Raw genomic sequence first — 15,502 nt, forward strand, 5'->3', positions numbered from 1 at the left:
ATTTTGTGCAGATATAAGTCGTAATATTAAGTTTATGAAATATAAATATCTGATTAATCTCAGGATGTGTTTCGTTGATTTAAAACAACCTGCTAGAAAAGTTCTTCAGTTTCCCGGTGTTAGTTCTCTTCAGCTTCATCGCGCGAGATCAAACCGCAATGCAAAACATTAAAAGCTATGATTGAGACTGTCATATTATTATAATAATTGTATACACTATTGTAAAAAAAACTTTACATTTTTTGGTTTAGTTGCATTCTTCAGCAACTGTTGAGCTGATTAACCTTCTAGCAAAGCCATTCAGTTTAACGTTTTTATTCATTTTATTTATCCATGGCACATGCACTTTGCAGCCCAATGTTATCCAATGAGTTGTTTGCATTATTTAGGCATTTTATTTTAATTTAATTGAATTACATTTTTGGTAACACTTTACAATAAGGTCTCATTTGTTAATGCATTAACAAACATGAACTAACAGAGAGCAATAGCCTTTGTTAATGTTAGTTAATAAAATATTTGTGTTCATGTTAGTTCACAGTGCATGTTAACAGATTCAACTTTGGATCTTAAATATGTCTTATAAAATGTTGAGCTTAACATTAACTAAGATTAATAAATGCTGTAGAAGTATTGTTCATTAATTGTTGTTTCATGTTAACTAATGCTAACAAAAGCCGCGTTTCTACCGAAATTACCTGGAACAATTTTACCAGGAACTTTTTTCCCCCAGACCTGTTGCTAGCCGTGTTTCCACCGCGGTCTAAAGTACCGTGAAGATTAGTCAGATAGTCCGGTGACGTAGGACTGTGTGTGATTTTACAGTTCCCACTGGATTTCATCCTCTGAATTTAAGCTTAATAAAGCCTGAACCTGTCAACCTGTCGTATTAAACACACAGAGTACCACCTCAAAGTTCCTAGTTCCTGCAGTGGAAACGCGGCTTAAATGAAACCTTATTATAAAGTGTTACCATTTTTTAATAAAGAAAGTTGGCCATAGGAGTGTAAAATTAATTGTAAAAGTTAAGGAATCTTACAACGCTTCAAACTAGACTACTATATTATATATGTTTGATTTATGTTGAAGTGTTTGGGACATGGCTTTTAATGGCGAGTCTTTTATGTATACAGGATATCAAAGTATATCAAAATTTGAATTTAGATTTATCTGCCAATATATCGGTTATCGGCTTTCAAATGTAAAAAATTATTGGTTATCGGTATCGGCCAAAGTTTTCATAATGGTGCATCCCTAAGTAGCAGGAGATACCAGGGGATGCCAGCAGCCATATCACCCTGTAGCCCAAGACTGTTTGCCCATTGAAGCCAAGCAGGGTTGAGCCTGGTTAGTAACTGGATAGAAGACTACTGAGAAATGGTAAATGGTAAATGGACTGCATTTATATAGCGCTTTCACAGACCTATGGCCACCAAAGCGCTTTACATCTAGCCTCACATTCACCCATTCACTCACTCATTCATACACCGACGGCGGTGGCGAGAAAGCCAGGTTGCAGCTGGAAGGGGTGTTAGTGAGGCCAACACGGGGTGCTCACCCTGTGGTCTGTGTGGGTCCTAACGCCCCAGTGTAGTGACGGGGACACTATACTGTCAAAGAGCACCTTCCTTCGGATGAGACGTTAAACCGATGTCCTGTGGTCACAAAAAAAAACACAAAAAAACCCAGGATGGCTTTCGAAAGAGTAGGGGTTTAACCCCAGCATCCTTGCCAAATTTGCCCAGTGGCCTCTGTCTATCATGGCCTCCTAATCATCCCCATATACTGATTGGCTCTATCACTCTGTCTCCTCTCCACCAATAAGCTGGTGTGTGTGTGGTGGGCGTTCTGGCGCAATATGGCTGCCGTCGCATCATCCAGGTGATGCTGCACATTGGTGGTGGTTGAGGAGATTCCCCCTTCTATGTAAAGCACTTCGAGTGCAGAGAAAAAAGCGCTATATAAATGTAATGAATTATTATTATGAATTATTATTATACGAGCAACTGGAGTTAGATCAGTCAGAATCAGAAATCAATGTAATGGAAAATGCAACTACGTCGTCCGTGAGAGAATATCATAAACTGGTCAACTGAATGATTTTTGGTCTCAACGTATACATGACAGAATAATATACTAGGCTGTAGTTAGGACTGTGCAGAAACTTGTATGTTCCTGGAAAACTTAAGTTGTATGGTCAGTGTTGGTCACAGTGCCTTTTAAATTGCTGTTTTTGATCAGGCAATTATTTGTTTACAAATTAAGCACTGGGTACACTGTCATGTTCATTACTTAGGGCCCTATGATTTCCGTGATGCGGAAAACGCGGACGGAATCACGGAATTTACACATGAAAACGGAATTCTCTTATACGCGCGGAATCTGCATATATTTTGTTTGACATTAAATAAACTATTTTTTTTTTAAACTTCCTTCTCATTTTTTCAGTTTAAAACAACAAACGTAGACAAACAAAGGTCTCTACCTAAACCGTGGCCAAATGGCATTGTTAAACATGTTGCCTAGTAACCATACGTCCTTACGTTCCCGCGTAAGGAAAAAAAATGTCGAAGCGAGCTCGTCAAGCCCGTTCACATGTTGTGTCTTTTGCGCGCTCAAGTTCGTTATTTCAAATGCAAGCGCGCTCATAATTGAAGCGACGCGCAAATTTTTTCCAGGCGCAGCGAGATGAAAACACCTCAACTTTTCAGAATGCCGCAAGCGCACCGCAGTTCATGTGACAAGAACCAACATATCAACTTCACCCTTTCCGTAACAACATTGAAAGCTCAGTCAACATAAAGAATGGGGGTGCACCACTACGGGTGTTTTTCTCTTCTCCATAAATAAATCTTGTAGCAGAGCTACAGCAAGCGTTTTTCGGTGGTGGAAATCTATTAGCTACTAAAACTTCTTTGTCGTTGTGGAGAGCACTGCGCTCTATAATGCATAGATTATGCATAATACATATGCATGGTTGCATAGCAACGACAGACGACACGGGAAAATCGGACCGAATTTTATTATTAATAATAAAAGATAAGCTAATGTGCATTGTATTTGTAAATGTCAGTAATTTATCTTTTTGTTGCTTACATGGAGTCACTGATGATGATGGGTTAACACTGTACTTTTAGGCTGTAATATGTCATTGTGTTGGCTTTCTGTCAGGCACATATCGTTGTTTCAAAGTTTCTGTCTCCCTGCATCATGGCTGCATTTAATCTTTAATTTAATATTCATCAATCCTACCTTGTAACTGTTACCTTCATGTTACTGTTATTTTTGGCCAGAAATTTGTTGAAGGTTTGGCAGAATTTTGAATGTGCTTTGCTGAATATATTAACAGTTTAAAATGAAAATCTGAATTGTGAGTTTGTGTAACTGAATTTTTAAAGGTCAATACTGCTTAGAAGTGAAAAGAAAACAAGCAAATCCGAAAAATCCGAAAGGGCTAAATATCAATCCAAAAAAACAGAATTTTAAAAAAATAAAACGGAATTTGAGAAAAAATTAAACGGATTTCATAGGGCCCTAATTACTGTTATGATGCTTCTATTTTGTTTTTATCCTTTGTGTGACTATGAATTATTGTTTGAAAAGAGATACAAATTCTATTTTTGTGTTCCAGTGAAAATATAACAGCATAAGAGACATTTTTGTGTTAAAACTATGCTTTTAACAAATGTTTCTTGATCTATTGTACTCACACATTTATATTTGATTTGCTCTATTTCTTATTTAGGATGAAACTAAAAAAGACACTGTTTTGAACAATGAGGTTTATGGAATAACGATGAGGGCCAATATCTCCAACCTTACCAACAACATAGAAATGTTCTTTACACAGAAAGATCTGGTAATGAAGGTTTTATTCCGAAACTTACTATATATATATATATATATATATATATATATATATATATATATATATATATATATATATAACTATATATATATACTGTATATATATATTAATCAGACACTTCGAAAGATTAATAAAAATGTTTTTACAGGTCGGTGAGGCGTCCTGCAGTTCTTGGGATGGCAAAGGTACATTTATTTATGGATGTATTGATCAGTTCCCATCAGCAAACCTAATTTATTTTATACATTCCTCTCTCTCTTTTCTTTGAAGGAAATCTTACATGGACAACGTCCGGCTGTGAGACAGAAAAAATCAACAACACCATAAAGTGCTCGTGTTCACATCTGACGTTCTTTGCAGTGCTGATGGTGAGAAGCTTCTCAGAGTTTTAATTTAAAGACCCCATGAAATCAATATCAGAGTCTATAAGCTACTGAACTTGTAAAAGATCACTAAAGAAACTTAACAGATATATGCATTTAAAATGTAAAGATCTGATAAGGGCAGTCACGATTACTCCATTAAATTAGAGTACTTGATTTAAAAAAATTCTCGATTGCAATTTACCTGTGTTGAGTAACCGGCAAAATACCGGAAGTGCCGCATTCCACAGATGAGAATTCATGAACCACATTATTAGACAAATGCCTGCACTGTTTTCTAAGGCTGCACAATGTATTAAAATCATTTAAAAACCATACTATGGCATAGTACTATTGTGAATTCACAAAGGCTGCGATTCAATTAAATAAATATGTGCTCTGTGAGTTTAAATTTAAGTAAACATTTGAATTAAATTTTGTTTGGCTAATATTAAACAAGGATTTGAGTTGCTGTAAAGTGTAACAACACCAAGCCATTGGTGCCCTTCTGCAGGCATTTGTTATAATACATAATGTGAATAAGATAATTGTTTACATTATGTATTTTAACAGTGTCGTTTTATAAAACCATATGATTACTTGCTTTTGATACTTTATTTGAACCAAATATTACTGTCTCTTTGTTATTATTTAAGTCATTTTAAAGGCTTAGGTATTTGCCTAGGTCTATTTTTATTAGCACAAAAAATATCTGATTACTCAATTAATCTGATTCTTGCTAACAGTGATTTAAAAGGGTTGTTTCCGTTGTTTTCTCTGCTCAGTCTCCTCCAGATGTAAATCCAAACATCACAGCGCAATATGTGGCATCATTGAGCTTCATCTCTTCTATCGGCTGTGGCATCTCCATGTTTTTTCTGTCCGTCGCTCTGTTCATGCATTTCCTGTTACGGTAGAGTCTCTTAAAATATAACATACAGTTACTTTAAAGGGATAGTTCACTTTGAAATTAAATTTTGGTATGTTTTAGCTTACCTCAAGGGCATCCAAGATGAAGGTGTCTTTTTTTCCGCAGTAGTTTCAATTTTGATATTTTTAGGTCAAACCGTTCTTGTCTAGTCATATAATGCAGGTCAATGGTCACCACCTCAAAGAGCATGCACAGAGTCCAAATTAAAACAATTCCCCGTCGTCCAAATTAAACAATTCCCCATCGTAAGTACACATTGATGGCCTAAGACAGGAAACGAGCGGTTTGTGTGAGAAAACGAACAGTATTTATATCGTTTTTACCTCTTGAACACAGCCATGTCCGAGTGATCTGAGAGCGCGGGCGGGTATAGATATATACACTAGATGTCGCCTTGGCTACTGCAGTTCATTGGAACGAAACCGTAGCCAAGGCGACATCTATTGTATATATCTATACCCGCCCGCGCTCTCAGATCACTCGGACATGGCTGTGTTCAAGAGGTAAAAACGATATAAATACTGTTCGTTTTCTCACACAAACCGCTCGTTTCGTGTCTTAGGCCATCAATGTGTACTTATGATGGGGAATTGTTTAATTTGGACTCTGTGCATGCTCTTTGAGGTGGTGACCATTGACCTGCATTATATGACTGACAGACAAGAACGGTTTGACCTAAAAATATCAAAATTGAAACTACTGCGGAAAAAAAGACACCTACATCTTGGATGCCCTTGAGGTAAGCTAAAACATACCAACATTTAATTTCAAAGTAAACTATCCCTTTAAGTTTTTGACCAGCTGCTTTTGTTCCTCTTTTGGATAAAAGCATCCGCTGGATGCATAAATATATGTTAGAAATACAGGTTGTTTTTATATTGGAACAGGAAAGCCAGATCAAATCAGGCCACGAAGATCTTGATGAACATGTTTGTGGCTTTGTTTCTCCTGAATTTATCCTTTTTGTCAAACGAGAGCGTCGCCAACACAGGAGACAAGGCTGCGTGTGTCTTCATAGCGCTGCTCATGCATTACTCCATGCTGACTACATTCACCTGGTTCTTCATTCAAGCTCTTCATATGTACTTATGGCTCATCAGACAGAACGTCACCATCACAAACTACATGAGGAAGATCACCGTGTTCGGCTGGAGTGAGTTCAAAACTCCTGTTATACTTTTGCCTTAAGAAATACTTTTTTAAAAACAAAACTATTTTAATGAATTTTAGTAATTAGTAATTTAGTGATTTCAGTACATTTAGTTAAATTAAATGAATATGAGAAATTTTTCCTTGGCAATTAGCTGAAAGAAAATGTTTTTTTTATATAGGCTATATATTTTATTTTAAGTTAAAGTTTATTTCAAGTAATGAAAATGTTCTCTGTGTGTTTTCAGCGTTTCCGGCACCGATAGTCGTAGCTGTCGTTTCAATAGGAGGATATAAAACAATAACTATAAGCGCAACATCTGGAAAAACACAAATGTACGTTTTTTTGATGTCTCAAATATCTGAATTAATGAAGCTTTTTTTGCCCCTATTATGGAACTTTTCATGCTCCTAAAGTTGTTTTGGAGTCTCCTTCAATAGGTTTACATGGATCCAGGTTAAAAATAAATACTAATTTTCTTATAATCTCTACTGCAGCATCAGCTCTTTTCTCTCAGTGTCTGAAACAGTTCGATCAAGGATTCGGTCTCTCTAAACCCCGCCTTTCTGAGAGCTGCTCTGCTCTGATTGGTCAGACATCCCAATCTGCTGTGATTGGTCAGAAACCAAACACTTATTATCATATCTGAATCTCAGCTCTTGATAACAATGATATGAACAGTAACAATGGCGTGGGTTTTACCGTATCAGTCTCATCAAAGTGGATTTGCTTTGGCAGCAGAAAACAGCGTCTTCTTGACATGAACAACACGAACCAAACTCTTCCAGTCTCAGATACACTACAGTGTTTGAGGGCGGGGCTAAGAGATGCTGTTCGCCAGCAGCCAATGGAGACCATAGGCTGGCATTAATGTTGTCATAATACTGGAATTTCCAACTTCGATACGATACCTTGTAGAATATCGATATTTGATACCACGGGGAAAATATATACACAGCCATACAAATAATTTGTTTTTATTTAATAATTCTTTGATAATTAGGGTAATTTTGTTGTAATAGCTTACACAGCACAGGGAGGCTTTATTTGAATCATTGAACTAGATTTACAAACAAAAAAAACAAGTAAACAGTCAGTAATAAAATAAGAACAAATAAATTAATTGCAAACGATAGCACAAATAACAATTGTAAATAACAACTGAAATAAAAATGGCTTTGAGGTGGGTCTAACAGTAGTATTCTGGTAATAAATACTATAGAAATTCATCAAATGTAAAATACCTCTGGATGGTTTTCATTGTAACATTTAAATACAGATTATTGCTAACATTTGATTATTGCTTATAATTAAAGCAACAAAAGTTATTCAGTCAAGAGCACTGAGTGATTTTCTCTTTGACTTTTGTTCTTTGATCAACTAATAAAACAGACAGTAGTAGGTTTATTAGGCTGCTGTCCCTTTAAGAGCTAATGCACAGATCCAATATACTGTTGCACAACATGCGTTTTCTCTTAACTATTTACGTTCCAAAACTGACTGTATTTATCTGAATACACTGCAAGACGGGCATTTTGACATTTGTGTGTATTTGATCGTTTAAGCACAATAAGCCTTGAAAAAGAAGTACTTGCAATTTGGTACTTGCGAGTTGTTTGAGAGGCGGCTTTATGTGTGATCAGTACGCCATCGGTTAGTGGTACGCGCTTTTGCGCAATATAAGCACTATTCAACCGGAAAGCATGAGACGAGTGAGACAACACGCAGGTAGTATCTGTATATCAATACTGCAGAAAAGGAGTATTGGAACAGTTTCAAATATTTTAGAATCGATACATATCAATATTTTTGACAACACTGGCAGGCAATAAAACCTACTTAGGTTCAGAAGGAAGTGAGACTGGAATTACTGACGACTTGTTTCAGGCAGTTCAGTATAGATTCTTTCTTTTAGGAGACAATAACTCCATTTATCTGCACTTTGATCTGTGAAACTTTGCAGACTCTTTACCTTCACAAACAGCTCTATGACACTCTACATCAAAGATAATATTTGAAAAAGCATATTAGGGGCACTTTAAGTGCCTTCTGATTGTCTTAATTTTATTTCACTCTCTTCTAACTATAGGTGCTGGATTACAGATCCTTTAATTCACTACATAGTGAACATTGGCTACTACGCTTTAGTCTTCATCTTCACAACTGGAATCTTCATCATGATCATCACTAAGATTGTCCAAGCCCGACACATAAGAGCGCCTGACGGCAAGATAAAGACATTCAGAAAGCAGCTCATGATAGTGTTGAGTTTGTTCCTGCTCTTCGGCCTGACGTGGGCTGTGGCGTTCTTCAGTTATGGACCGATGCTCATTCCCTCATATTACATCTTCACTGTGTTGAACTCGTTTCAGGGTGAGAAACAATCACATACATCATTACATTCGGTTTAGTAGAATGCTTCTATTTTTCTAACAGATTTCAGCAAATTATTTTCACTTTCACTATTTTTTCAAAATATATAATTAATTATAATTGTTGCAATGGGAGTAGATTTTTTTTTATTGGTTACAGTTTAAAAAATCATGCAAACAACTTTAAATCTGTGAAATGTATTTGAGGAGGCATAATTAGCAGAATAAATGTTCTATGATTTTTTTCCAGGGTTTTTCCTCTTCCTGTATTACTACAACATTCACAAAGACATAGAAGGTAATTTCTCTGATGATCCAGAAAGGTCCGGCTCCACCATAACCATCGTTCAATCCAATGCTGTGGAAAATGTTTATAATTAGTCTTTTTAAGACAGAAAACCATGTTGTCTCTTAGACAGCTATTAAGTCAACAGCAGAAAGTCAGAATACTAGTCGTGTTTAATAATAATCAGTGTCTAAGATGTTGTATAGTGAGGGGATACAATTACTTATAATGGGATCATAACTGGGATCATTAGCTTTTAAAGGGATAGTTCACCCAAAAATGAAAATTCTGTCATAATTTACTCACCTTCAAGTTGTTTCAAACCTGTATGAATTTCTTTTTTCTGCTGAACACAAAAGAAGATATTTTGAAAAATGTCGGTAACCAAACAGTTGATGGACCCCATTGACTTCCATAGTAGGAAAAAAAAAATACTATGGAAGTCAATGGGGTCCATCAACTGTTTGGTTACCGACATTTTTCAAAATATCTTCTTTTGTGTTCAGCAGAAAAAAGAAATTCATACAGGTTTGAAACAACTTGAAGGTGAGTAAATTATGACAGAATTTTCATTTTTGGGTGAACTATCCCTTTAAGACATTTTAAACAAAGGTTAATTTAACACGTGCTTGAACATCATCAGTGGAAGCTACTTTGAAAGTCGTTTTTTTCTCGTATTGTAAGTTCAGGTTAACTGTAACCCTAGTTATTAAATATTTTGTTCGACTGAATTTTGAATGTTTAAATTGTGCAAAGAATATTATTTCATTCATTATTTCTTGATGTAGTTGTAAAGATGTAGTAAAAAGGATTTTGTTTCAAATAATTATAATGCAGTTTTCATCTAGACTTATGCTTTAAGCCATATTTCTGACGTCTAAACAAAAGTGAAAAAGATATTGTTGCTTTTATACATTGCATTAATATGATATATTTTACTATTATATTTTATATTTACTTTAATATTATATATATTTTACTATTGCCTCCATAATGGCATGAATTTGTGCATTGTATTACAAATTTGATTTGGTCATTCTACATAAATATATCAATGGTATGCTACTAAATTTCTTTTAGCAGGTTTGTTTGCAGTAGTTATGTATTTGATATGCATTTATGATATAGGCTTGTGTAACACTAGAGGGCGCTGTCAGATTGTGCAGTGTAACAGTTTCTGAGGTTGGAGTTGAAGATGTGAATGAGATTTTCTATATTCGGCTCAGTGTAACACATGTAGTTGCAATTACAACCAGCTATTGACTCGATACTTGTGATTCACATTGACTAATAAACTTCTATCCAGTTGAATGAGTTGAGAATTTCACCTGTTGATGACACTTCCAGTCAAACTCAAGCTACTAATAAATGCTAATCTTTTGAACTATTCATCAAAGAATCCTGAAAAAGCATGCATTATATTTTTCACAAAAATATGACGCAATACAACCGTTTTCCACATTGATAATAATCATAAATGTTACTTGAGCAGCAAATCAACATATTATATATTTTTATATAGAAAACAGCTATTTAAAATGGGTCATGACATAAGAAATCAAATTTGCCGTGATATTTTGACATATAAGAGGACATCAAACAAGTTCTCCCCACTGATAATCCTGTTGAAAGTGCCCTGGTTATTGGCGATTCTATTACACAGAACGTGAAAATAGAGACACCAGCCACCATAGTCACATGATTAGCCAGAGCGCCTGATATCAAAGCACTGTATTCAGCACAAACTCTGCTACAATAATATGTGAGCACTGAGCAGTATGTAAAAGTTTGTAGTTTTGAGAAAATGAATGCGTGGTTTGTTAAAAAAAATTTAAAATAAAATAAAAATGTAGTCACTGAAATAAGGCCAGTAGTCCTTACCCTACACCTTGTGTCAAAATGATTAATGACTTTGACCTTTGACCTTTTGGCAGGTTGAACTTCCGGTGACCTTATGATTGATGGGTTGAACTTCCTTTATGAGGTCATGGGATTAACCTTTGGCCTATCGATCATGTGGTTTGACAGTTGCTTTTGCCCCGGTGACCTAGCTAGTCCTAAATCATAGTTTTGACGGTTAGTTTTGACCTATTTAACTAGAACAGATGTTTGAACTTTGTCCCAGTTATGTGTGTGCGTGTGTGGTTATATGGCTTGTGCCTGTGCCTGCAGTTATTTCAAATATGTGACATTCAGTTATTTCACATTTATATATAAAAATTCTATAATTTATATAACCTAAAACAATTAAAGGTTGAAAAAACATTTAGTTATTTCACATTCATATGTAAAACATCCTTTATATAATATAATAATTATCATGCTAAAGTTCTTTTTAAAAGTGTATAACATAAATGATATAATCTAAAGCAATTTAACTAAGGTTGAAAAATATTCTGTTCTTTTAAAAGCTTACTAAAACCAATAGTTTTAGTTTTAGATAAAAGTATATAAAATTGTGTTACCTTATTTTAGAAAGTTGAAGTATACCATTGATGTCCACAAAAATGCAATGTATGAATGGATTCAAAATTGTTTTACACAACTGAATTCACATAGTCATTCCTGAATGACCTCACACTGTCTCAAAACATAAGGAGCGCGCGCGTGTCTGTGTGTCTGTGTGTCTATGCGCGCGTCCTCTTCCTGCGAGCTCTGACCCCCCTCCTTACAGTGTAACTGTCAAGTGAATCTCACACTAACAAAAGTTGAAAACATGCCTTTAAAAGTATAATATAAATATCTTATTGATCCAATTGTTTTAGTTTTAGATGAATAAAAAATGACTGAGTTAAAATTAACTCATCAATGTCCATACCATTCATGTCCACAAAAATAATTAAACTAAAGTTGAAAAACATACCTTTAAAAGTGTATAATATAAAATAAAATATCTTGCTAAAGTTGAAAAACATACCGTTCCTTAAAAGTATAATATAAATATCTTATTGATCCAACTATTTTAGTTTTAGATGAATAAAAAATGACTGAGTTAAAATTAACACATCAATGTCCATACCACTGATGCCCACAAAAATAATTAAACTAAAGTTGATAAACATACCTTTAAAACTGTATAAATGTAATGGTTATAAAATAATTTTACTAAGGTTGAAAAAATGTTCAGTTCTTTTAAAAGAATATAACATAAAAAGCTTACTAAAACCAATTGTTTTAGTTAAAAGTAAATAAAATCATCTTACCTTATTTTAGAGAGAAAGTTGAAGAAGTGGCTCCTAACACATCATTGTCCATTGATGTCCACAAAAAATGCAATGTATGAATGGATTCAAAATTGTTTTACACAACTGAATTCATATAGTCATTCCTGAATGTCTCTCAAAGCACCGTCTCAAAACATAGGGAGGCGTGCGGTATGTGTGTCAAAAAGTAAAACACACGTGTCTGTGTGTGTGTGTGTGTGTGTGTGTGTGTGTGTGTGTGTGTGTGTGTGTGTGTGTGTGTGTGTGTGTGTGTGTGTGTGTGTGTGTGTGTGCGCGCCCCTTCACATGTGAGCTTTGACCCCTCTCCTTTGCATACCAGAGCACAGTGAAAGTGAGGACGGGGTTTCCTAATATCACACTCACAAAAGTTGAAAAACATACTGTTCCTTAAAAGTGTATAAATAAAATGGTTATATAAATATACTGAAACCAATTATTTTAGATGAATAAATAAAATTCATCTTACATGTTTAGAGTTACAACTCTTGAACTTACATGTTGAGAGCTATAAATCACAGAGTGGTTCTCTCTCACACCAGCGTCTCTGACTCAGAGGGGTGTATTCAGTGATGGGATGAGACATTTTGAATGGTGTGTTAAACTTATAATCCTAAATGTTTAAATGACATCTTTTAAAAATAAAAGATGTTTTAAATAAATTATTAAAAGTCTTAATAAAAACAAATATTTTACAACGATGGTCTGTGGAAAAATTTGACTTGAACAAAGTATTTTTATTTATTTATCATGGGTATGTCAAATCACTTGAAAATTGAAGCGTCACAAGTCATCTCACGCCTGTGAAATATTCAGTAATTTCTTAAGTTGTATCTGTGAGAAAATGACAACCACATAGGCCTATCTTCAGAGAGAGCAACCATGAAAACATTTAGAAACTGGGAATCTTCCAGAAATAAGGTCCTTCCGATCAGCGCTGAGAAAGAAGTTACTGGACAATAATGAATATCGGATGACAGATGAGTCTCTGTGCATCGTGTCAGAGCGTATGTCATGTTAGTCTGCTAACGCCTTTACAGAGCCAAAAGTTTTGTACACACAAAATTTATTTCAAATCATAATCGTAAAAGTTTACATTAGATATTTTAAAAGATTGTTTAAATTATATCTTTAAAGTTTGAATACATACTCATCTTCTATTTATCTTTTAGAAGACTTATGTATGATATAAATTATTTTGTTTAACAGTGACCTAAAGTATAATTGTTATTAAACAATGTCTGTTCAAAACTTTAGGTGGTCGTCTTAAATCTAATTTATATGAAAAAGATTCAATCAGCATATTTTTTTCCATGCTGGGTTTCAATTTTTATGGTGGGGGCTTTCCATAGCTATCCCGTACACCTAAAAACGACCATCACAGAAAACTACATTAAAAATGAAATAAATAAATCATTTTATAAAATGTAAACAAAGTTTTAGCTAAATAAAAACACCTTACATTTCCAGAGAGGTGAAGTAGTTCTTTATGCAATGATAAAAACGATCCAAAAAAGCAAATAGTTTAAGTTGTCATAAACAGAACAAAACAAAACAAATCCTTCAGTGATAAACTACAGTGTGAACTGAAGCTTCAGGATATAGGGCGACAGAACAGATGAGTCTCGGCGGACAATGTCGCAGTAAATCTAGTCTGCTAACGCCTTTCCAGAGTACATCCAGAGTTTACACTAATTTCATTTAAAAGCATAACCTTAAAAGTTTAAATCAAATCTTTAAAATCATATCTTCTTAGAAGATTTATGTATTATTGTTACTAAGCAGCGTCTGTCCAAAAACTTTAGATTGTTACATACAACATACAACATGAAACATGTTGTCAAGGTTTGTCACAATGTTTTTTAAGAAATCCTAGGACTTCACATTGCAGACTTTGGGGAGAGCTATAGCAGAAAGCATGCCCTTTGACCTCCTCGATTTTGGAGGCTTTTTTGTTAAAGATTTCTCCCATCTAGCGGTTCTCCCATCTACTCGCTTTTTCAACTTTGGTAAATGTGTCAAGAAGCTATGACAACGTGTCTTCCGATAGCGCTTCATCGAGTTTAATTGTACATGTTCTACCGTTATGCTGCCTATATAATGATTTACACAACCAAGCTCGTCATTTAGACCGTGCCTTTGACTTACCCGTCGAGAAGAACGCAGGCAACTTCCCTTTCAAAGTGTTTCCACCTGGGAAAAGCTATCCCGATATTTATTTACATACCGATAAATAAAATTTTTGCTTTTTGGCGACGACCAGTGCAGCCTTTCAAATGTGCCTGGGGCAGTATCAACACCTCCCATATGGTCTAGCGGTTAGGATTCCTGGTTTTCATCCAGGCTGCCCCGGGTTCGACTCCCGGTATGGGACGACAATTTTTTTACATCGCCAACAAAATTCAAGTTATTCAAGTTCATCAATAATCATTTTTAGTTATGCATAGTCTTAGAGGCCTACACGAACTGCAGAAACAAGCAGTTTCTTGAAGATTCGGTACTGAATCATTTTCACAAATACAATTATTGAATTCAGAAAATTTCACTATGGAATATTTACTTTATCTATCATAATTTCAATTTAGTACGTCATCATTTAAACTTTTCATCTCATAATTATGACGCATAGTCATAATTTTTATTTCAACTTTTTAATTCAGAATTACAATTTTTGTCAATTACGCCTTTTTAATGTAATAATTCAAACCTTTTTAAGTCATCATTTGGTTGTTGACTATAGTAGTGCTGATGATGAAATGTGTCGAGTTAGGCTAGCGCTTTTTGTACCTCTCTGGTCTTTTTCAAGATGGCGGAACGACACGGAAGCTTCCTTGGACATACCCGCCCCATGTAAATAAAGATAAGAAATGATCTGATTTTAAGAAAGATCATTTTACACCCATGAGGACATATTTTATGAATACAGACAATGATTTTAGCTAATAAAATACCATTTTTCAACCCGAGCGAATCTACACATGAGAGGCCTTCAGAAGTCATAACTTCAGCGGCTTAGGCCCATTGGTGTAGGTATTTGTAAAAATCAAATACTCTATTACACTTTTTAAAGTTAGAATAAAAAGACCTGTAGTGTTGTCTGACACAAGGCCATTAACTTGTTTTATAAATGTACTTTGCTTATTTCTACAAATATCAACCTGATAAATGAAAATCAGAAAAAAGAAAAAACAGTGTTTTAAAATACAACTAAACCATGATAATGTTTAGTTTAGATGTTGATGACTCAGGCATAGTGCAACCAGATTTCTCTAACATCTCACTCACAACGCAAAACGTTGTAAATAAACATTT

The 15,502-nt window shown here is 34.7% G+C and overlaps 1 protein-coding gene across 1 annotated transcript in view; it reads left to right on the forward strand.

The window, feature by feature from the left end:
- Positions 1-10,280, forward strand: part of LOC309479700 (adhesion G-protein coupled receptor G1-like) — a 39,125-nt gene extending 28,845 nt beyond the window's left edge. Inside the window, exon 2 of the mRNA XM_082143910.1 lies at positions 8,934-10,280. Within this exon, the coding sequence (XP_082000036.1) occupies positions 8,934-9,064 (131 nt within the window). The 3' untranslated portion in view covers positions 9,065-10,280. The remainder of the gene's footprint in view (positions 1-8,933) is intronic.
- The last annotated feature ends 5,222 nt before the right edge of the window (positions 10,281-15,502 follow it).

This window comes from Leuciscus leuciscus (genome assembly GCF_965113295.1).
Source record: "Leuciscus leuciscus genome assembly, chromosome: 17".
Taxonomy (NCBI): domain Eukaryota; kingdom Metazoa; phylum Chordata; class Actinopteri; order Cypriniformes; family Leuciscidae; genus Leuciscus; species Leuciscus leuciscus.